The 23,480-nt window shown below is 44.4% G+C and overlaps 1 protein-coding gene across 1 annotated transcript in view; it reads left to right on the top strand.

Annotated features, from left to right (window-relative positions):
- TIAM2 (TIAM Rac1 associated GEF 2) overlaps positions 1-23,480 on the top strand; it is a 111,954-nt gene that overhangs the window by 47,143 nt on the left and 41,331 nt on the right. The window contains 3 exon segments of the mRNA XM_024747918.1: positions 941-1,033; positions 1,604-1,867; positions 23,338-23,441. Of these exon segments, the coding sequence (XP_024603686.1) occupies positions 941-1,033; positions 1,604-1,867; positions 23,338-23,441 (461 nt within the window).

The raw sequence follows: 23,480 nt of genomic DNA on the forward strand, positions 1-23,480 counted from the left end.
TCAAGGAACTCCCAGTGTTATGGGACCAAGACATGGAAACGTGTGTTCCCACCATGGAATCACAGTCAAGGGCATGGAGTACAGAGGGCGATGCATTCAGAGAAGGGCTGTCTCTCCTGGTTGCCCAGCCCCATATAGAGTTGTTTCTGAACAAATATTTTGTATTGAAGCGAACTTAATTTATTTTAATAGGACTATATTTTGTCTCAACTTTTTAAAAAAATTAAAAAACATTTAAATTGTGGTAAACTACCCATAACATAAAGTTTACCTTCATAACGATTGTTAAGAATGGTTAAAATGACAATTCAGCGACATTAAATACATTCATATTGTTGTGTCACCATTAACAGCACCTATTTGCAGAACTGTTTTTGTCTTGCAAAACCGGGACTCTGTTAAACAATAACTTCCCGTTCCTTCTTCCCTCAGCACCTGGCAACCGACCTTCTATTTTTTGTCTCTATAAATTTGACTGCTCTAGTCCCTGATATAAGTGGAATCATACAGTATTTGTTGTTTTGTGGCTGCCTTATTTCATGTAGCATAATGTCCTCAAGGTTTGTGTTGTAGCGTGTGTCAGAATTTTCTTCCTTTTTCTGAGTGAAGATATTCCCTTGTGTGTCTCTACCACGTTCTGTTTTTCCATTCCTCTGTCCACGGACAGTTGGGTTGCTTCCACCTTCTGGCTGTTGCGAATAATGCTGCTCTGAACATGGATAGATTGTCTCAACTTTTGAACGAGGCTGTGCACTCATTTTTCTTATACTTTTAGATCTGACACATTCCCCTTTTTCTGCCCCTGCTAGATATCAAAATAGTTGTAATTTAGACTTTCTAAAGATACCATACTCATGAGAATAGATGGTCAAGGAAGTACTGCCCATTGATTTAGTGTGATGACTTTAGACTCGTTTTCTCCTTTTATTTTCATTCCTAGGCTTCGCAGTGACTGCGCAGGTGGACGGGCATCAGCACCTCAGCCGCATTTTTATAAGCGATGTTCTCCCGGGTGGCCCGGCATATGGGGAAGGTCCGTGAGGCTCACGGTGTCTCTGTTCTCTCTTAATTCTGTGCGGTGCAGTGCAGTCTGGCTAGTGAAATTTTCTTATGGTTTCGTCAGAAAACAGTTTCTCCTAGAATTTTAAAGAAAGTAAACTTAATAGTTGAATTGAAGACGCATCTCCATATCCATATCCATACACACCTATATGTATATCTAGAGAGAGAATTTGTGTGTGTGGTTTTGAAAGAGAGAGAGAGAGTATACACACACACAGTACACATGCATACGTACAGACAGATGGAGCCAGGCAGGCAGACAGACACAGGCTAATGTTATTTCCCAGGGCACTGAATATCACATAGAGGAATAATCAATTTGAGTAACCCTCAAACTATTTCTTCTAACACTAGTCTGAGAGCTGAAATTTGTTACCAGTGGAATCCGAGTACTACACATTTTGGCGCTTTCTTTTAAAGTGGCGACAGAGCAGTCCCTGAGAACGCTAGACGGTTTGAGTTTGCAGCCATCTTTCATCTTAAAATATTTCTCTCAGTAATATCTCTCTTTCTTCTTCCTCTGTGTCCCCTTTCTCCTCAGGGCTGAGAAAGGGCAATGAAATCATGACCTTAAATGGGGAAGCTGTGTCTGATCTTGACCTCAAGCAGATGGAGGCCCTGTTTTCTGAGAAGAGTGTCGCGCTCACTCTGATCGCCAGGCTGCCGGACACAAAAGCAACTCTGTGTTCTTCATGGTCAGACAGTGACCTGTTCTCAAGGGACCAGAAGGGTCTGCTGCCCCCTCCTAACCAGTCCCAACTCCTGGAGGAATTCCTGGATAACTTTAAAAAGGATACGGCAAATGGTAAGGTTTTGTTCTTTCTTCCTTCTTCACTGCTGGTATCACAGCTAATATTTGTAGGCTGTGATTTTGCTTGCAAACCGAGATTGTTTAAGCTATTCAAAGAATGTTTTCTCCTTTCTTAGAAGAACACAGATGCCAACCAGGTAGATTTGATATAAAATTCCATGCATTTTAGTAATTATCTCTTTTAGTGAAAATAGAAAATAATGGTTTTTGCACAAAATAACTTTCTTGAAAATTGCAGTCTTAAAAAAAAAATCACCCATGATATTTAGTACTGTAATTACTTTTTTACTGAAGGAGATGAAAGCCAGCATAAATGCCAAAGTTGATTTTTCTGTTCAGTTGAGTGTAAGGCAAAGGCATTGTGCAGTCATTTACTGGGTTCGAAGAAGGGTTGATGCAGTTCAGTTCTTTAACTCTTTTGCTGAGTACTGCTTCCTCAATAAACTACGAACTTTTCACGTAGGTCATGAATTCTAAAATTTTGTAAAGACCTAAAAATGAAAAATTGTCTGCCAGCTTATGTTTCTGAAGCTGAGATTTCCATGGAAGGCAGTCATTTGGAGGTTTGAACTGCTGAGCTAATTATTCGTGCATATTCCATATTTTGTAGTCAGGTGAATTAGGGGCTCCAGCTCACACTGAAAACCTGTGGTTTCCTTCTGTACCCCTGGAGGGAGCTGGCCAAGCCCCCATAGTAGACCAAGCGTGAGGTCTTATGTTACAAGCACACAAAGTAATTTTTATACTTAATTATAATGATAATAGATGTCCAATAGACATCTCTGCATGATTACCAAAAATGGATGGAAAACAAAAAGAGAAGCAGTTAGGATCAATTTAATTATAAAACAAGTTTATTGGGTCATTTTTGGAATTAAAAAATCAGATTGTGGGCTTCCCTGGTGGCGCAGTGGTTATTTGTGATTCAGTAAGGTATATACTGCCTTTTCCTCCTGTCTCGAGGTTTCCCTCTAATTTAAAATGCCATTACATTGACTATTGACATATAAAAGTGAGTGTCATAAAACCAAAATTATGATGGAACTAATTAATTACTTGGTTATATTAGGGTCATCATTCAGCCACCCTGGGCTGCTTTTACAGGTCTGAGTATTCTACATAAGACATCGTGTGACCATTTGCTGGATTCATTATTCTTGAGGGATGCATTCACTGCCTGTTACACCTCTATGTATTCTATCATAATAAGAAGTCACTGCAGAATCAATAGCCCTTTTGGTACTTGCAGGAATGAAGTTCTGTAGAAAGTAGCGGAAGAGGCAAATGTACCTTTTGTTTTTCTTTTTCCCAGACAGTTAAGGATCAAGCAGGTCAGTTAATCTTGTTTTTCACTTTTTTTTTTTGTCAGGGAAACAGCATAAGAGGAGGGCCAGGATATGTTAGATGACTGCTAGAGTTCTTGTCCTACGGACCCATTCTTATGGGTTACAGTTTTGTAACTTACCTAGGAATACCCATGTCAGTGTGTACAGGTGGCTTAGCTTAGCCTGTGGCAGGGCTTTTCCACCCTGGTCTGAACTGTGTATGCCAACAGGTACCCGCATGGATGCAGTGCATACCTCTGCCCATCCTTCCCTGGATGGTTTATCACCACCCTGTCTTCCTGGTGAGACCGTGCTCTGTGGGCATGAAGCATCTTCTCCCCAGGGATTTACTGTCTATGCCCTCCATTGCTCCAGAGTAATGTGCTTGTGTTGGAAACAAAACAGCCACGATGGACTGCTTTCCCAAATGCTTGGCAAATATGGAATTGATTTCTTTTCTTTCTTTTTTTCTCTATCAATTTGTTGTTTTTTTTTTAAAAAAAAAAACTGAAGTATAGGGGCTTCCCTGGTGGCGCAGTGGTTAAGAATCTGCCTGCCGATGCAGGGGATGCGGGTTCGTGCCCCGGTCTGGGAAGATCCCACATGCCGCAGAGCGGCTAGGCCCGTGAGCCATGGCCGCTGAGCCTGCGCGTCCGGAGCCTGTGCTCCGCAACGGGAGAGGCCACAACAGTGAGAGGCCCGCGTACCGCAAACAAACCAAAAACAAACAAACAAAAAAAAACAAAAACAACCCTGAAATATAGCTGATTTATGATGTCGTGTTAAGTTCTGCCGTACAACGAAATGATTCAGTTATACATATATATATATATACATTCTTTTTCATGTTCTTTTCCATTATGGTTTATTACGGGATATTGAATTCAGTTCCCTCTGCTCTACAGCAGGACCTTGTTGCTTATCCGTTCTATATAGAATAGTTTGCATCTGCTAACCCCAAACTCCCAGTCTGTCCCTCCCCCACCCCCCTGCCCCCTTTGTTTATTTTCTTTTTTGAAGTAGTTGTGTAGCTTGTGAAGGAAGTTAAACGAATACAACGAAATGATTCAGTTATACATATATATATATACATTCTTTTTCATGTTCTTTTCCATTATGGTTTATTACGGGATATTGAATTCAGTTCCCTCTGCTCTACAGCAGGACCTTGTTGCTTATCCGTTCTATATAGAATAGTTTGCATCTGCTAACCCCAAACTCCCAGTCTGTCCCTCCCCCACCCCCCTGCCCCCTTTGTTTATTTTCTTTTTTGAAGTAGTTGTGTAGCTTGTGAAGGAAGTTAAACGCCTGTGAGTGAACATCTCAGAAGGAAGCCTGTCTGTCAGAAGGAAGCCTGCCTGTTTTTAAGGTCGGGGCTGTGTTGGGGGGATGGAGGGAAGAAGACAAGGGAGAGGAGAGAGCAAAGAGGGAAGCTCTCAGCTGAGCCTAACATCACGATGGCACGAGAAGCCCATGTTCGTGGAGGTGGGGAAGGTGGATGGTGTGGTGACAGGCAGGCAGGCTTTGAGTCCCACCTGGGCTTGAGTCCGGGCCTGCCCTTCACAGTTTGTGTGACCTTGGGGGCAGCGCTCAGCCAGGGAGGAGTGGGCATCGCTGGATGACACCCCAGCTGCGCTATCCCCTGCCAAGACAGTTCTGGGGTGCACCCCACAGTTCTTCAGAGGCCCCTGTGGAGTTGATTCCTCTTGCACGTGGAACCTCATTTCACACCTTTTATGGGCTTTCTGCCCTCTGGTCTCACTGGCCTCACTCCCTCGCTTGGGCTTCTTGGGATCACCTTCTAGAAACTTCTGTACCCACGACCTTGGCTCAGACTCTGCATCTGGGGGAGCCCGAATGAGGACACAGAGGCTTGATTCCTCACCTGGAAGATGAGGCTTCCGTCCCTGCCCCACGGGCCGCCGTGAGCTTGAGCTAGTCGGTGTCCGCTCGGGTCCAGCCCGGCTCCTGTGGGGCAGGAAACCTGAACACGGGAGTCTCCTCTCCCCTCCCCCCGTCCTGTGAGCTCACTGTCTTATTAAAGTTTACCTTGACTTGCTTTGGTGATGAATTAGGAAACAGCAGTCCCACTTTCATGCTAAAAAAAGGTTTTAAAATTACACAGATAAAAGAATTTAAGTGATTTTTGGAAGACAATTTTTCATACAACTTTGAATGATCCTTAGGAGTGGTCATTTCAGAGTCTGCCCTTCCCTAAATTTCATGTGCTCTCAGCGTTACCAGAGGCAGCCTGGTACTTGAAAAGAAGGAAGCTTCCCCTGCTTTATTTTCCCGAGAAGCTAATCCTTTGCCTGTTAATAAAAACCACACAGCTGGCTCTCTGGAAGGGAAGACCCGGTACTTTTGTTTGTTTGTTTGTTTTGAGTAGAAACTGTAAGAACATCAGAAGGTGGAGGAAGAAGAAGCCCTCAGCAGCTGTTTTGGGTATATCTTAACTGTCTGGACTGAATATTCACTGAGCCCTATTGGGTGTTTAAAATATGCAAGACCGGAGGGTAAGCGACGTGAGTTTAGGACGTTTGGTCTACTTTTGGTTTTAGTCAGGTATCCAGAAATTCATGTTTGTTAGTCTTAGTGTCTTGATCAGGTTTGAGCTGGGGAAAACGAAACCAAAACCCCTCTTATTATATATGTGAGTGAAAGAGATGGTGGGAATGGTGACAAGTCGCATGGAACTCCTCCCGCAGGGATTGAGTTGCTGTTCAGGTTCCATGCTTTTCTAGAAAAGAAGCATCCTAGTGGTGTTTGAGACTCATGGATGTGTATAGTGTTTAAGGAAATGGTTGTCAGACTTCACAGTGCTTAAGACTCACCCGAGGAGCTTGTGAAAATGCAAATTCCTGGGTCCTGCAATCAGAGAGCCCCCTTCAGGTGGTCTGGGGTAGTGCCAGCTCTTTCGTGGACCAGGGCTCGCTCACATTGTCAAGGCCAGCAGTCTGAAGGAGGTGGTCTGATCCTCAGCAGTAGGACCTACCCTTCCCTGAACGCTTCTGTGCCCAGCTCTTGAGAATTAAACAAGATAACGTGTGTAAAGTTCTCAGCAAGTGACAGCGATTATGCCCGTGTGTTGTTAATCTCTCAATCAGGGATCCCATGCCCCCAGCCCCACCACTGTCCATCAGGAGGCAGCACGCAGTATTCTCAAATGAGCAGTTCCCCTCATTGGTTCTCAGCCCACCCTCAGGAGACAGTCCCATTCAGCGGATTGATACACGGAGAGGCAAAGGACTTGCAACAGTCAGCGGCTTTGCTGTGATATTCCCCTGACGCTGTGAGGAGTGGAATGGGCAGGAATGCACCGAGAAGTGATGGGTGTTCAGAACTAAGTTCCTTTGTATCCTTAGAAATGAATGACCATTTGATTCCAGCCTGTAAGGCTTTGAACTTCTGTTCTAGTTCTCTATAGGAGAGAGAGAGAAGAAATGTCTAGAGGCTGTATTTGAATTGAGTGGAAATATCGTCTGTAAAGACGTTTTATACAGAGAATTAGTTTTACCGCTGGAATTCCCCAGAGAAGCCAATGTTATTTTTCAGCCAACAAGGCCACTATTGAAGGCATCAGACGTGCCAGCCCTGTTGATATTGGGTTCCTGTTAATGCTGTTTTTGATTTACATGGAAAATCCCTTTTCCAGTGTATACCATCTTTTGAAAAATTCCAATAGCTGTTAAGAGAGTCTCATCGGGCATAGACTTCCTGAACAAAGCCTTCATGTAAACATTGAACTTGATGTGGCATTAATGTATTCTCCATCTATAAACAGCTGTTCATATGGCCTTGTTAGGATTGGGGTATACTTAACAGGAGACAAAAATAGAAAAGACCTATGTTCCTGCTTCCATTTAGATAATGTCAGCCCAGCAAATGCTTCTTACTGGATGATGAAGGTAATTGCAGCCTGAGGTTCTTTTTTTAATTCCCCACCCGACTTTGAATCACTCTTCTTAAACTGCTGTGTGAGTAGTGTAGAGTCTTAGTCTCCCAGAAGCCACTTAGATGCAGATTTGCTCTTTGGAATGAATTGCTCCTGGGAATGTATGTGTCTGCTATACAGCTTGCACCAGGGGAAGAGTTACAGAGCCAGCTCTGATGTGGCGAACCCACTTATCTCCTGTTTATGAGAGTGAGGGCATTTCGGCTTCCATAGCCTGGGTTAGGACAGCTAAGAGCAATGAGCTCAGAAAATGCCCTATTTGTGTGTGAAACTGCTGTTACTGAGTCTCTCTGGCTGACACCCCGGATCCCCAGATGCCAAAACATATTCAAGTTCTTGAAGATGGTTGGCGCATGTAAAAATTTTTTTAAAAATCTGGGCGGGAAATACTGATTTTACCAGGACACAGAGAACTTTGGTCTCAGAGTTCGTAGTTTCTTATGATGGTTCCTAAGGTAGTTTTCAGTTTCATTAGCAGAAGTGAGCAATGTGGTTTTCTGTTAGCAGTAACTATGATCCTTGGGTGCTAATTCCCTTATAAAACTCAGTGTCGCTATTGGGGAGTTTGTTTTCCTCTTTCCCGTATTCATTCATTTATTCACTTGTTTATTTAACAAATAAACAACTTTTTGCTAAATGTTGCAGGTATATAAAAATGAGTTAGATGTTATTTTTTACCTTCAAGGAGCTTATAGTTGAGTAGGAAAAGTAAAAGACACTTGTAAATAATAATTCAGTTTGAAAAAAAAGCTTTTCAATGAAGAGAATTAGAGGTCCACCTCAGAGGTAGAATTCCCACTGATTTTTCTGTTTGTTTCCGCTGGGAGCAAAGGGGTCCCCAAAGAGAGGTGTGAGAATTGGAGAAAGGTTGGCATTTGATCTGAGCGTGTTAGATGGGCAGGTTGTAGATTGGAAGGTGTGTGGTGGAAGCGAGAGAGCATTTCTTAGAGAGCATGTAACCTGCGACACAGGCCCAAAGCAGAGGTCACCTGGCTCTGTGTGAGTGGGAAATAACATTGGAAAGTCTGTTGGGGCCAGATTGTATTAAAACCCTGAATTCCTGGGGTTTTTAACAAATATATCATGGCAGGTAGCTGAAGAAACTAGCGAGTATTGCCTTACTTTCCCCTGCCTTAAAAAAACAACAACAACAATTTGGTCATTTAAGGAGCACGAAAGTGTGGCTCGAAATCCTTGCAGGGTGGATACTCCACCTTCTGCATATTGGCTTTATTATTCCACTGCTAGAGCTTCATTCCTTTGGCTCTTACAGTATTGTTATTTTTAATGATCAAAAGTCCCTTGTAAAATAAAGACTCAAATAGCTGTTTTTTGGGGAAAGAATGAATATATGAATGACTATCCGTGCCCTGTAAAAACAAAGTGCTCCTCAGCATTTGATGCTGTGTCCACTAGCGGCATGGTCCTTGCAGGTCCCCTTTAGGGACGTGGCTGGCCTCAGGCCAGGCCGGCTGGTGGTGAGCAGATGCCCGTAGCACCGAGGATGAGGCAGTGTTGGAACTGAGGGAGAAGCTGGTGAAGAAAATTTGCTGGCACTTTGAGTAAAGCCAGTCCTGTATTCTCTGTCCTAACGTAACATGCAAATTCATCTTTCAGGTTAAAATCTACAGAATTCTCTGAAGAACACAGCGTGCAGTTTCTGTTGGATGTATCACTTTTGATAGCCATTTGAAAGTTGGGATGCTTGGATCAAATATAGTCTCCTGTTCATGCAAAGTGAGCCAGATCTCTATGAGGTAGTAGCTCTGTAAAACTGTTACCTATTGTTGGAAAGAGGAAATGTTACGTAGCCTGTTACATAGAAGGAAAAAAAAGGTCTGACTCTTCCTGTGGTTGTTACAAGTACTGATTGCCAAATGATGCTTGTTTGTTGGAAAGAGGAAATGTTACATAGCCTGTTACATAGAAGGAAAAAAAAAAGGTCTGACTCTTCCTGTGGATGTTACAAGTACTGATTGCCAAATGATGCTTGTCTGCGTTTCCATTTTTTGTTCCCCTTCTTTTGTAAATGAATTACGTTCCTGACTTTATTCCTCCCTATGAAGGAACTGAGACTCAGGAAGGACCAAGTATAGACATCTCCCTTTTAGCTCTCACTTCTAGAGACAGCTATATGTGGCTGTATCTTTAATTTTTTTGGATTGGTAATACATGGGCATGATATGAAATTCCAGCAGTATAAAAGGTTAACTTGTGATAGATAAGTCCCCCTAAGCTATGTAGTCAAGTGGTTAAGAGCACGGACACTAGCCAGACACCCTGGGTGCGAGTCTTGGCTTCAGGCTCGCCCACTTACTAGCTGGACGGCCTTGGTTGGGCAAGTCACTTACACTCTCTGTGCTGAGGTTTTGCAACTGTAAAGTAGTTTAGGATTTTGGATCATGGGCTCAATGAACTAATACCTAGAAAGAACTAGACTGTGCCTGGCACATAGGAAAGGCCGTGTAAGTGCTGGTTAAACAAATAAAAGGAGATACACTTCTCCCCCCCGCCCTTGGCCACCCAGTTTCTCTCCCAGAGGGAATCTCTGTGCTTAGTTTTTTTTTTTTTTGCGGTACGCAGGCCTCTCACTGTTGTGGCCTCTCCCGTTGCGGAGCACAGGCTCCGGAAGCGCAGGCTCAGCGGCCATGGCTCACGGGCCCAGCCGTCCGCGACATGTGGGATCTTCCCGGACCGGGGCGCGAACCCGTGTCCCCTGCATCGGCAGGCGGACTCTCAACCACTGCGCCACCAGAGAAGCCCTGTGCTTAGTTTCTTTCTCATCCTGGCCTGGAGACTCTTAAATGTTGGGGGAAATGATGGGGTGATTTTCTCCTTGGCTTTAACTGCATTACCTTCATACATGGCTTGTGGTAGGCAGAATAATGGCTCCCCCAGGAATGTCTACATCCTAATCCCTGGAGCCTGTGAATATGGCGGAAGGAACTTACATGGCAAAAGGGACTTCAAAGATGTGATTAAATTAAGAACCTTGAAATGGGGAGATTATCTTGGATTACCTGGATGGGCCTAATCACAGGGTCTTTATAAGAGAGAGGCTGGAGAGTCAGAATCAGAGAAGATGTGATGACATAAGCAGAGATTGATGCAGGCCTGTGAGCCAAGGAATGCAGGCAGCTTCTGGAAGCTGAAAAAGGCCTGGAAACATTATCTCCTGGAGCCTCCACATGAAATACAGCCCTGCTGACCATGTTTAGTCTTCTGGCTCCCAGAACCAGTGAGATAATACATTTGTGTTTATGTGTCAGGCACTGTGTCTGATGGCAAAGATACAAAAATAAAGAGCCACAGTCCCCACTTTCGGGGTGGGCAGACTTTGAGGGGTAGACGTGTGAATAGACAATAATCAGTCCACCATGATAATGGCTCTGATTCTGCAGTTGCTAAACATGCTGGTCTCCAGATCCTTTACTGTAAAACGTTATCAGGGACCCCAAAGAGCTTAGCTATGTGGGACTCTAAGGAGCTTAGTCGTATTACTATCTCTCCGTATTTAGTATATTAGAAATGTAAACTGAGAAATTTACAAAAATCTATTAAAGTTTATTTTAACGTAACAACGACAATAAGCATATTTCCAAAAATGAACTAGTTCTCCGAACCCAAATCATGTATATATCAGTGAGAAGAGTGGTATTGTTTTACTTCTGTGCAAATTTCTTTAATGTGTGTCTTAATAGAAGACAGCTGGGTGTTTACGTCAGCTTCTGCATTCGGCCTGTTGCACTGTGTTTTGGTGGAAGTGATTTGAAGAAAACTCAACCTCGCATAGATTTGTAGTCGGAAAAGGGAGGAGTATTTTAATAATCCTTTCAGATAGTTGCAGATATTCTTATTTAATATTACACCAAAGCTCAACAAGAGGTAGTTCCTTCAATGTTAGTTGCAATGTGGAATCTGAAACCTTAGTGGTGGACTTTCCTTACTTGGTCACATTAAAGTCCATTGGCCTGTCTTGCACTTTGAATGGATCTTTCACTCATGTATTATTTTATAACATGCAATGGTTATTTCCAAAATACTAGATCACTTGGTTATGCAGACCTTTCAAATATGGACATTTTATTATATAGCATTAAAAATCACATTCATTAATATCACCTCCAATCTCACTGGAAAAGTCTCAAAGTATTGGGAAGCTGTCAAACTCACGGTGGTGAACACAAGTTTTCCAAAATTCCAATTTTTGCTGCAAAGTTTGAATTATATCTACAAATATTGTCATTTTTTTCCCCTTGGAAATGACAGGCTCGTTTTGCTCATTAAAAATAAAGTATTTTCTGTTGTTGTTTTCTTGAGTAAATATTGTGTTTTGTGAAAAAAAGCAGCTGGTTCAGCTTGCACCACCATATAAGTGCTTTTTCTTGAAATAACCGTTGCAGAAGAGCTGTTTGGCTACTTCCTAGATGTGTTCCCAAGGTCTGACGTTGACTCTGGGGAGCACGCGGGATCATCCCGTGTATCTGAGCAGAGAAGTGACATGATCTGACTAGTGTTTCAAAAGAATCAGTGACTGTTGAGAATGAATGGACTGTAGGAGGCCAGGGTGGGATGGAGGCTTTTGCAGTGACCAGGCGAGAGGCGATGGTGGCTTTGTTCTCAGTGGTCACGGGGGAGGTGGAGCCAGCAGAACTTGCTCAGAGACGGCTGTGTGGTGTGAGGGAAGGAATGGAGGCCAAGGGGGACTCCCGGGTTTTGCCTGAGCAATGGAAAGGATGAAGTTGTCAGCAATGAAGGTGGGGAAGCTGTCCGTGGAGCGGTTTTGGCAGACCACCAGGAGTTCATTTTGGAGCACCTTGTGTTAAGCCTCTATGTCGATAGTGAATATCCCACCTGTTTCCAAATGGTTTTAATGGCTTATACTGAAAGCCATCCATAAAATCCCACAACTCATCAAAGGTAACCACATAAAGGGAAAAGGAGGAGATTTGAATGACAGCTTGCCGACTTTAAAGATTTCCACTCATAGCGTAAGGCAAACACGTTTGTTTATAGGAGAAAACAATCAAGTTTGAAATTCAAGAGCTGCAAATTAATTCCCTTCATTGCAAACAATTCAGTTATGATTTTTGCAGCTTATAAATTTATTTCTGATCCTACAGGACTCAGCTCTGATTCTCTTTTTATAAATTGTCCAATCCCATGCAAATCCCTTTATCTTTTATCCTTTCTTTTTTTTTTGCTTTTTGGCCATTAACCACCTTAACATGTTATGGGACAATGTGACAAAGTTCAAATTATCCAAGTTTGTTACTTGTTAGTAGCTCTGGGAAAATTTATTTGCTAAGAGACATAGGCAGTTGTCAGCAAAATTATTTTGTCTTCTGTGAGGAGCCCTGACCAGCTGCCCCAGGACGGGGGCAGATGCTGTGCCACGTGGAACAGTTTCTAGAATGTCCCTTCCTCCCCAGAGTTTCCCAACGGGCTTCTGAGGGAATCCGGAATTTCCAGCGAAGCACTTTGAAGCTTCTAAACAGAACATGCTATTGTCAACTTTTCTGCCTTTACCTTTCCAACACTAATTATTTACTCCTAAATGGCTATTTGTGACTCTAATTCTGACTTTCATGTTTCAGTTGATGAAGGACCACATCACCTTTCTGCGAGGTTTGTAGTATCCGCAAAATTATTTGAATGTTTACTGAATTTTGTCATCATTATTTGATAAAAATGAGGGGAAAAGGGACCTGAAAAATGTTGATAAGAAGCCTTGGTTTCATAGCTTAATACCTATGACCCCAAAATGCCAGTCGTCAGGTGTGTTTGGGCTGGTGAGCCTGTAGCCCCCTTGGGGATGTTCTTTGATCTTCAGCAGGTCATGTGCTTTCCCTGGGAAGGAGGAGATTAAGATATGTGTCAGGTGTGTTTAAAAGCCGGGGTATAAATAGGAATATTATAATTTGTTTAGATCCCTGGGAATAGAAGTCTTCACAGAACCTATAAACTCAGTTTTCCTACTTTTAGGATTGTATTCTGTAAAAAGTAGGGGGGCTGCCCGCATGTCACCTTGGAGGGATCGTGGGCCCTTCCTCTTCTGAGCTCTGAAAGCATTTTTTCTGTATACCTGACGTGGAAGTTAAGATTTATCGCCTTGCAGTGTCACTCTGTGTGCTTGTCGTAATTTACGTACTGTTTTCAAGAGACTGAAAATCCCTTGAAAAACGGGGCCTTTGAGGAACACAAAGGTGTTTTGGACGCAGCAGCGAGCACACTTCTTGGTGAATAGCAGGTGTTTCACTCAGCTGTCTGTTAAGTGGAAGGCAGGTGATAGGCGTGTCTAGCAGGGAAAGGCAGCGTCCCAAGCGTGGGTCCTGGGGGATAAAAAGCAACCTTGGAGTGTGCCTTGAAGCTTCCCAGATTTCTTTTTATAAATCTGGTCGCAAGGGAATTGTGCTGAGACTTCCTCAGAGCTGAAGGCTCTGCTCACTTGCCCACGTGCCTGAGGGACTCTGGGGTGGCCCGTGACATACACCCCGCTCCAAAGAGCCTGACTGCTCTGCGCCTTTAATGCGTTGATTGGTGCCCATGGGTTTGTTTTGACAGGTAAACCAAAACCGCGGCTAAAAAAGAAGAGTAACATCTGTATCCCCGGTAAAAGCCAATGCTGATAGATGTGTTTTAAGTTTAATTTGGGGGTACTAATGTTTATAAAAGACAGTGGGTCTGGGACCTGGCTTCTAGCTCCAGGCCTCATGCTTGACCTTGGGCAGGTTATTCTAACTCCTCCTTTTCTAAATCCTCTTAAAATGAAGGATCGGATCAAAGAGTTTAACATTTTTTCTTTTTCGAAAATTCAGTTATTCAATATGATTAAAGCACCAAGTTAAACAACTACAGGAATGTGCATTTATTTTACACAAGTTTATGAAGTGAAAAAACCAAAGTAATGGATCAAGCATTCCATTTGGTTTTGCAACATATCTCATTACCTCTTTAAATAGAATCAGGTCTTGACTGCTGGAGAGAAGGTGTTTGTTAAGGCTTTGTCATAATAGCAGGCTGTCTCCAATATAAAGATCACCAGGAACCTTAAAAGCATTAATCATCCGTTCCATCGCCCTGTGGAGCAGAGGTGTGTTATTATCATTTTACTTTCACAGCTGTGGGTAAATCAAGGCACAGACACATTAAGTTGCTAGTAACTTGGACAAGGTCATGGTCAGTCGTAGATAGGGAGAGAACTGTATTTTCTTGTTTTTCCCTCCATGTAGGGGAACTGGATTTTAACCACGTTTTTTTCCTTTTAAATATTCCTCTATTAACATACATAGAGTAAAACCCAATAATAATGTGTCCTGCAGTACAGCAAATTTAGATGTAACTGCATTGGTAAGGGCCCTTGTCTTCTTATCTGGGTTCTTATCTGGGGACTGGGGGTGGCGATTGGGAGCTAACTGCCTTGTGGTCATTTGGGGCTTGCTAAGTGCAGGGAGAGGTCGATTGTTTAGTAATCGTTTTGTTATCTTTATTCCTGCACCTTTATTTATTTAGATAATTCACACTGATTTTCGTTAACCTTGTAGTAACGCAGCTGTATATTTCGTGTGATTTGGTGCTTTGGAACCCACTTATGGTGGAGTTCTATTGTAACCCTAATTTCTCTCCTGTAAAATCTGCACTGGTATCTTTACCTTCTTTTTAAAAAGTTAAGTTTAATTCACACACCATAAGAGTCACCTCTAAAACTGTACAAATCAGTGGTTTTTAGTATATTCACAAAGTTGTACAACCATCACCACTAATTCCAGAACATTTTCATCACTGCAAAAAAAAAAGGAAAGGAAAGAAGCCCTGGTGCCCTCAGCTGTCCGTCACTCCTTCTCCACGCGCCTCCTCAGCCCCGACAGCCATGCGTCTGCTTTCGGTTTCTGTGGATTTGCCTGTTCTGCTCTTACATAGAAGTGGAATCGTACAATATGTAGCCTGTGTGTCTGCCTTCTTTTGTTTAGCGTGTTTTCTAGCTTTATCCATGTTGCTGCGTGACTCAGTACTTCATTCATTCATCCTTTTTATGGTTGAATACTGTTCTTTTTTTACTTTAATCCCACAGAACAGTAGCACTTCCTGAAAGGAGGTGGTCCTCAGGTTTCCTTTTTTCTTACAGCACATCCCCCAATAGAAACTTGCAAGTAATGAGTTTTTAGGGTTCTTCTCAGGGTCTCTATTTTTATTTTAATGTTTTAATTTTATTATTATTATTTTTTCCTTTTTTGCCGCACCGCGCAGCATGTGGGATCTTAGTTCCCCAACCAGGGATCGAAGCCAGCCGTGCCGCCTGCAATGGAAGCGCGGAGTCTTAACCGCTCGACCACCAGGGAAGTCCCTCGGGGTCTTTAAATAGAATTCCAACTAGGTAGTTTGTAAGGGTTTTGAACTTAAATTCTTCTTTATCAAAGTTCTTTAAGTGTCAGAACTACAGTGGTGTCTGTTACATGCCCCTGAGTATAACTGTGACAGCTGCGTGGTCCTCCCAGCTCTGCAGGGACCAGTTTCTGGTGGAAACGAAACTCTGGCTGAAGATCCTGTTGCCTTTGACTTTGTACTTTCCATCAGGGACCCGGATAAGGTACCATGGGAGGACCCCTGCACAACCATAGCCTCCTGGAGCCCGAGAGCGTGGGTGCACCTACATTCCCCCCTCCTCTTCCAGGAAGGCCTTTCCCTCCCCCATGTTACAATGAGCGTGGAGGTGGCCTGCAGTACGTTCCCACCATGAAAACACCCGCCACGTTCCTGTTCCTCTAAGTGTTCTTTCAGACGCTGAGGATATTTATCGCAAGATAATTGAATCAAATCATGGCAGCCTGCTATTAAGAAACACTTACCACCAGTATTTACTTCTCTCTTTTATCGCCAGAGACCTTGCATTGTCAGGAACAGTACCAATTGGAATGTGACCTCAGGTCAAGTGCACTGGGAAGATTTATGAAATTACATTTTTTTCTGGCGTGACATTTATGTTATGATAGAATTTATTTCTTTGCAAGCATACTGCTGCCTTGAATTTCCTTGACAAAAGAATGATAACAATAAAGAATTGTAGAGTCCCAGATACCTTCTGAAAAGTAGATCAATTTCTATCTACATCAGAAGAACGTAAAGTAATGGTGATCTGTTTGTTAATGGTACATGTTAGACTTGACTAGCCTTTGAATGTGGTCAGCAAATACGGTTATCTTTTTCTCTCGTTGAGTAGTCCTTCTGTTATTTCGTTTAAATGGTTTGATTTTCATTCTCTTTCCCTGACCGATGATGATTGATACTTGCTTGGATGACAGAGCACAGCAAACGTCACTAATGAAAGCTGTCACACACCATTGCATCTTTAAGTAAAAGCATGAGTAAAATTTAGGGAAATCTGAGTTAATTAAGAGTAACCAATGCTATACAAAGTTTGCAAATTGATATTTAAAAGTTGAGAGATTTTTGAGCTTTTCTGTGCAAATGAACTCAATGCTCAATGTGCTCTTGACACCAAGATAAACTATGTCAAAAACATTAATACAGAATTGTATGTAGTGTGTGAAGCTTGGAGAACTGAAAAACAATTGTAATTTTGTATTTACAAAATGCTGTATCCTTCTACTGGCAGCCTTGATTTACCAAAATCTTTACCTTTTCTTAAAATTACACTCACACTTTTTTAAGTAACACAGATATATCAGATGAAGGAATTGAATTGGATACGTTCTAAGATTCTTTTCAGATGTAAACTTCATTGATTCTTTACAAGCTGTTCGTTTATGGAATTACATAGTAGAGATTCTGAGAAATTGAATAGAGAAATTGAATAAATCAAGTAGATTAAGAACATAATTCACACAAACTGTGTATGTGATGAGATCGGGCACATTCTGGGTGGTATGGCTGTAGATCAAACTGTGAATATAAGTACAGCTGGCCCTCTGTATGTGCAGGTTCTGCATCCTCGGAGTTAATCAACAGTGGATGGAAAATACTATTCTGTGCTGTAAAGGACTGGAGCATCCCCAGATTTGGTTTCCCTGCGGGTCCTAGAACCAGTCCCCCTCGGATACTGAGGGATGACTGCGGATGTAAAACTGTTCAGTGTCAAGGATGTACAACTTTGATGCCACAGGGCGTTATGTGGTTGAAAACTTAAATCATTTATTATTTACTTGTAACTTCTTTGATATTAGTTTTTACATTTTTTTTTTCAGTCTTCATAGAAGATTATCGTTCTGTAGTTTTCACCTCAGAGGGGGTCTAAGGGCTGATGATTAATCAAATAAAACATTTTTGATCCCAAGATGAGAGTCCCAGTTAAATATGCTACATTATTTATTGAAATGCTGTCTTTTAAATTGCTCTGGTGAGTGTATTTCCTTTTCTCAGGAAGCGAGGGCGCTAATATTCCCTTTGCACCTGCTCTGGGCTGTGTGCTTTTTGGTGCATTCGGTGTCCTCTGATGTCACTGACCCTCCCAGAGGGAAAGTTGAAGTCCTCGCCGTGGAGAGGGGCAGAGACAGTTCTCAGCAGCTGGGGCACTGCCCACCAGTGACGTTTTGGAGGTTTATGGGTCTGTTTTTGGTTTTCATAATGAATTGGGGGAAGGCGACACTTAGTGTTTGGGGCCATGGTGCTGGCTGTCCTGCGTGTTTAAGTCAGTCCCTCACACTGCAGACCTGTTCTCCTGGACATTCATGTAAGTGAAAACCGTGGTGTAATTACTTGAGCCAAGAACCAGCTCCATTTTACAAGTGAACACAAATTATTTTTCCCCCCCAGCTGTAGGGTACTTTGAATTTTATAGGAGTGCATCAACCCAATAAATCAACGGGAGTTTGACCTTTGTTTTGTTCAGAACTTTGTCAAATGTCTTTACCCGTTTGGAAAATCATGTCGCCCTGTAGGTGTGATGGCAGCACCCCGTAGGCATTTAAATCTCCACCAGGACACCCCGGCCTGGGTCTGTGATGAAGCTGAGATATTCCCCGTGATTCTCTGTGGGACAGGCTTTGCACAGCTTCGTCTCTGTAAGGCCAACTGGCCCGAGGCAGGGGAACGCAGTCAGACTCACAGGTTGCATCAGACTGAACTTTTCTGGACCACCCAGTTATAGGAACTGACCTGGGGACTTTCCACCCAGCCCAGCCTTCCCGCCTTTCAAGGGGCGGGACTAATGGCCCCAAGACTGATGCGACCTGCACCAGACATTGCCACTGTACTCGAAAAGACCGCCAAATAAGGAATACCCTGCGCCCTCCTGGATTCACCACACCCCTTTCCCTTCTTCCCCTATAAAATCTTGCCCAACCCTCGCCCGGGTGCGACTTCTCTGGCCCCTTTCTCTCGGACCAGTGAACCTCGCCCAGGAGTGTCCCCAAATAAGGCTTGTTTAAGCTCTCCTCCGTTCCTTGGTGCCGTTCCTTACAGTCACGGTTTCTAGAGTGTTTGTACCCTAGCATTTACATATTTTTTAAAAATTGTTACTTTCCATTTATTTTTCTCCTTGTGTTACTATTAAGGCATGTATTATTTTTTTGTGAAATTATGTGTGGAGGTAGATTACGTTAAGAAAGAATTTTCTTTCAGGAGAGTAAAAGTATATATTATCAAAAGGGGGGGCTTTGGAGCTTATAGTATTGAGAATCAGTGTACAATGTGCTTTGAAGCACAAAAAGTGTAGTTTCAAAATAATTCCTGTTCTCGTTGCCTGTCCTTTCAGTCTCCTTTAGATGAGTCCTCAACCCACAAACTGAAGCAGAGCTTTTCCTGACGCTGTGACTACCATCATTTATTTCTCAAAAAAGTCTTACTGTATGAAATAGGGGGAAACAAACGCTCTCCTCTCACGTTAGTTTCTCGTTTGTGGCCTCGGGATTGATATCTTCTGGAGATTTTAACTCAGTTCCTCTTACAGTTGCTGTTTCTGAGAACACAGAGGCATGCTCAGACGTCTCGCCTTTCTGGGAACCAACTGTCTGGCTGCCGCCCGGGAAGAGCACCTTGCCCGCCCTCCTGCAGCTAGAGGCTGCCTGGTGTCTTTGGGCGCTGCTGGCAGCCACCTGGGTGGGTGTCGGGGCCTGGGAAGGACCTGTTGCCTCTGCCCTGGCTGCCTGGTTGAGTAAGGAGGAAGCAACCAGCAAGACGGGGTGATGGGATGGCACCAGCCAGAGGAGCCCAACATCCTAGCTGCCTGCTGGGCAGAGGTTCCTGAAGAGTAAGCAGCAGGTGGGAGATTGGCAGGGACGCCACCAAACCCTCTTCCCGACCCCCAGTGACGCCCGTTTCCTGAAAGTCCCCTTTGCACACATCAGACTTAGCACCCAGATAGCCTGCTGCTTCTTCCAGGCCTGGGGGGGGGATAAATGGCAGAGCCCACACTCCTGCATATTAACCGTGCTAAACTGGATTTGGAAGTGATGTAAATGCAAACTTTGAATTCACGTTGTGAGCTGTATGGGCGAAGCGACCTTAACTTTAGCATTTATCCTAACGTTTCCAGTTTTAAGTTGATACCCAGGATGTTACTTGAACACGTTTTGACCTTTAATTATGAAGGGTTTGGGGTTGCCAGTTACTTGGCCGACTGTGATACCTGTGGGGTCTGTACTGATGCTCAGAACAGGAAGACACTGAGTGACTAGGACGTGTCTCACCTGAAGCCCCGTGTTTCCCTCATTGTCTGTGGGGAACTATAGGGTGTGCAGGAGAGCTGGGGGCAGTCACCTTCTGGGATAGCCTGCCCAGTGTGTCGTCACTCTCCAAAAGTGTTTGTTTTAAAGGAGAAAGATGTCTGAGGCTGGTCTGATGTACGGCATCTGACACAGGACCTGGTACCCTGTGGGTGTGCAGTGCTCAGCCCCCATCTGACCAGGGGATAAATAAATGGACCGTGTGGTCCACATGGAGGAACAGAGCCTGTGACGTGGAAAGCCGCGGCTCTGCCCGCGGCTCTGCGCACTCACGGCTGAGTAGCGGCTCATGTCAGCAGAGTTAGATGCTACATGTTTCAGATTGCTAGTCCTCCCCCCAAATTGTTAATTTCCACAAGGAATGAGACGAGAAAGACAAAAGAGTGTATTTACCAGTTATAAATAGATGACTTGGATTTGTAATTTTGTTATTTTTCATTATTTACAATCACATTGGCTAAAGACTCTTCCGGAGTGCATCTGACCATCTGTCCTGCAGCAGCTGAGCCCAGGGTGGGCGGTGTTATGGCCCTGGTAACACATGCCCCGTGTTCCCTGGTAGGGATCCAGTGCCCCAACATGTGTCCAGTGAACAGGGCCGCATGGAGGCTCTCCCAAGGTGGGAAGGCAGTTTTGGGCTGGGAGGGGAAGGATGTATTTTACTCACTCTAGCAGCTGGCGCTTAGGATGTGGGCAGAGTGTAAGTGGGGCTGTGCCTAGGCATTTGGCACCCAGGACAGGATGTCAGCGCGGTGCCTGTTTAAAAGAGCTTTGTAAATAAGGATTCGAATTTTACCGGCCTCCACTTTTCTTCTATTCTTCCAGAACCTACTTTGTTCTCATTTCTCCTCTAGAAAGAATGTGAAGGGCACACTGCTTTTTACAGACAGGGATGCAGGTCCAGTTGAAACCTGAGGCTCCTGGACCCAGGTCCGCAGCTGTGGATGCTGTCAAGCTAGGCCTCCTCGTGCTTTGCCGTCTCCAGGACAGCGGGGGCGCCCTGCTGGTGGGGTTGGAAGGGGAATCAGTCACCCCCGAGGCTCTGTCGATGCCCAGCTGCCTGTCAACCTCTTGAAATTTGGGTGGCGGAACAGCTCGAGACGTCCTATCTGTAGACCTGCCTTCTCACGGGTCCCCGGGGCCAGCCTCGGTGGGAGCTGGGTCCTGTGATCCTTCTTGTCCAAGCCCTGCCTCAGAGAGGACCCACGCCACACCAAGGGCCTCCCTGAAGTTAAGGGGCTGCAGAGTTGGCTGCAGAGCCTCACCGATTCATAGCAAAGCCTTTGGTCCTGGGGTGAGCAGGATTTGGGGAGGAAGGGCATGGCAAGTTCTGCTAGCAGGAAAACACTTTGCCTTTGTAAGAGGTGAAAGGTGGTTCTGGGAATTTTCAGCGTTTAAGGAAGTTCCAAAGTTGTATGAATATATTGAAGCGATGACTCAGAATTCGCTTCCGCTTTTGACATCAGCCATGTTATTTTCTCCAGTATATCCATCTGGCGCCTCCGGGCTCCAAGGCTCCTTGTGGCCGTGCCATCTCTGAGATCTTCGGGGGACTTGAGGTCACTTTCATCTTTGTATCCCCAGAACGTAGTACATACCTGACACAGAGCAGGCGCTGTAGAAATCATCATCACGTCTAAATGCGTGGACTGTGTGTTGTATTTCCTGTACTTCATACAGCTCTTTGGAAATATTGGAGCTTTTTATTTGTAAGGTAAAGGCAGCAGTAATGCAGATCTGCCTCTGTTGCCTAGGTAATGTATTTTTACATTGCATGGCGTCGGTGGCATCGCTCTTTCTTGATTTCTTTGTGCTTCTCTGGCTGTTGCTTCTCTCTGAAGAGACAGGTACCTCCTGTCCTGCACACTGTACCTTAGCAGCTCCAGGGCTCCCTCCCTGGGCCTCTTGTTGTCCCATTCTGCACACGCTCCCTGGAGGCACCATCCATCCCTGTGGCTTCACTGCCAAGTGTATGATGATGGCTCCAAAGCCACATCCCTGTGCAGACCTTTCTTGCACTACTAGACTCCTGGGTGTGTGGCACTGGGCGGCCCAAAGCTGAGCTTGTGACTTCCACTCCCAGCCCGTACTCTCCCCATCTACCCAGTCACCTAAGACATGAAAGCCTTCCCACCTCCCTTGTCTGTATCTCCTTATGTGAGACAGGCGGTGCGGTCCTTTTCTGGGCAGGGTTAGGGTGTTAGAAGAAGTAAAAGGAAGAAGAAATTGGAGCTCCAGAATTCTGTAGACCATTGTGACATTTTCTTGAGGTCTCCTCTTGTGAAGTGATTGGTGATATCAGCCTGGATCATGGACCAGCATTTCTGTCCATGAGTTCCATCAACCTCCTAGGGCTCCCATAGCTTCTAAAGGTCTCCTGGAGACCACTGTCCTTGCCTCCATCATGCTGGATGGTTTGCCAGTGTCTGTCCATGCCTTTTCTGCCTAGATCAACTCAGACAGGTATGAGGTTGGTGACTTCTTTTTGTGGCTGACTGAGATCAGAAACCATCTGGTTTCACCTAGTTGAGAGGATCGTCTACCAAATACAAAAATTAGAATGAAAATCTGTGTAATTTTTTTTTTTTTTTTTTTTTTGGCGGGCCCCTCACTGCTGTGGCCTCTTCCGTTGCGGAGCACAGGCTCCGGACGCGCAGGCCCAGCGGCCATGGCTCACGGGCCCAGCCGCTCCGCGGCACGTGGGATCCTCCCGGACCGGGGCACGATCCCACGTCCCCTGCATCGGCAGGCGGACCCTCAACCACTGCGCCACCAGGGAAGCCCTGTGTAATATTTTGATAGAGGCTGGTCTTTCCATCTTTCTTGAATTTGTTAATTTGAGAACCACTGGAAAGAACCGTTGAGGATGGCATATGTGTATAAGTGTAGGTTGGAAAGGTACATGCTCTACTCACCTTTTATATTGTTTCTTAACCCTTACTCTGGAAGTCAACAAAGGTTTACTGTTCTTCTTGGGACTTTCAATTTAGGATGTGGTCGATGCCAGAAAAAGAAGAATTATGCTCGCAAATGAGCAATTTGTGGACTGTAATAAGAATCTGTGGTGTTGCATCATTGGTTTACCCAGATACCCCTGGTGATTTTGCCCTCACTTAGCCAAAAATAAAGGAAGGAAAGTACCAACACTGTATAATAGTGTACTTAGTGAAGTCTGCACAGCAGTGACGAGAGTGGCCAGGCATTTAAGTCAGTGTTTTGATTGGTCATTGGCCTCCTTTGACCAAAGCAGGCAAATGCTAAACAGGCAAAACAGATGCAAAACAGGCAGATGCAGTGCTTCTTCACTTAGCCAGAGCCCGGATCTGTTTTCGAAGACCAGCTATGCATATGGTAGCGTCAGTGTCACTACGGACAATGGTGTCCTGCCTTCTAGGGTGTTAGTTAACTTTTTTCTTTCCTCTCTTGCTCTGAGCCTCTAAGTCATTCACTACTATTCTTTGCAGTTGGCCAAACTCGCCTGTGTTTTTGTCACTTTTCATGCAGATTTCAGCAATGTCCCTGACATCACAACTGGCCTGAAAAGGAGTCAGACTGATGGCACGCTGGACCAGGTTTCCCACAGGGAGAAGAAGGAGCAGACCTTCAGGGTAAGATGCTGTCCCAGATCCCAAACAAGGGCCTGGCAG

The sequence above is a fragment of the Neophocaena asiaeorientalis genome, unplaced genomic scaffold, assembly GCF_003031525.2.
Source record: "Neophocaena asiaeorientalis asiaeorientalis breed wild unplaced genomic scaffold, Neophocaena_asiaeorientalis_V1.1 scaffold123, whole genome shotgun sequence".
NCBI classification, from domain to species: domain Eukaryota; kingdom Metazoa; phylum Chordata; class Mammalia; order Artiodactyla; family Phocoenidae; genus Neophocaena; species Neophocaena asiaeorientalis.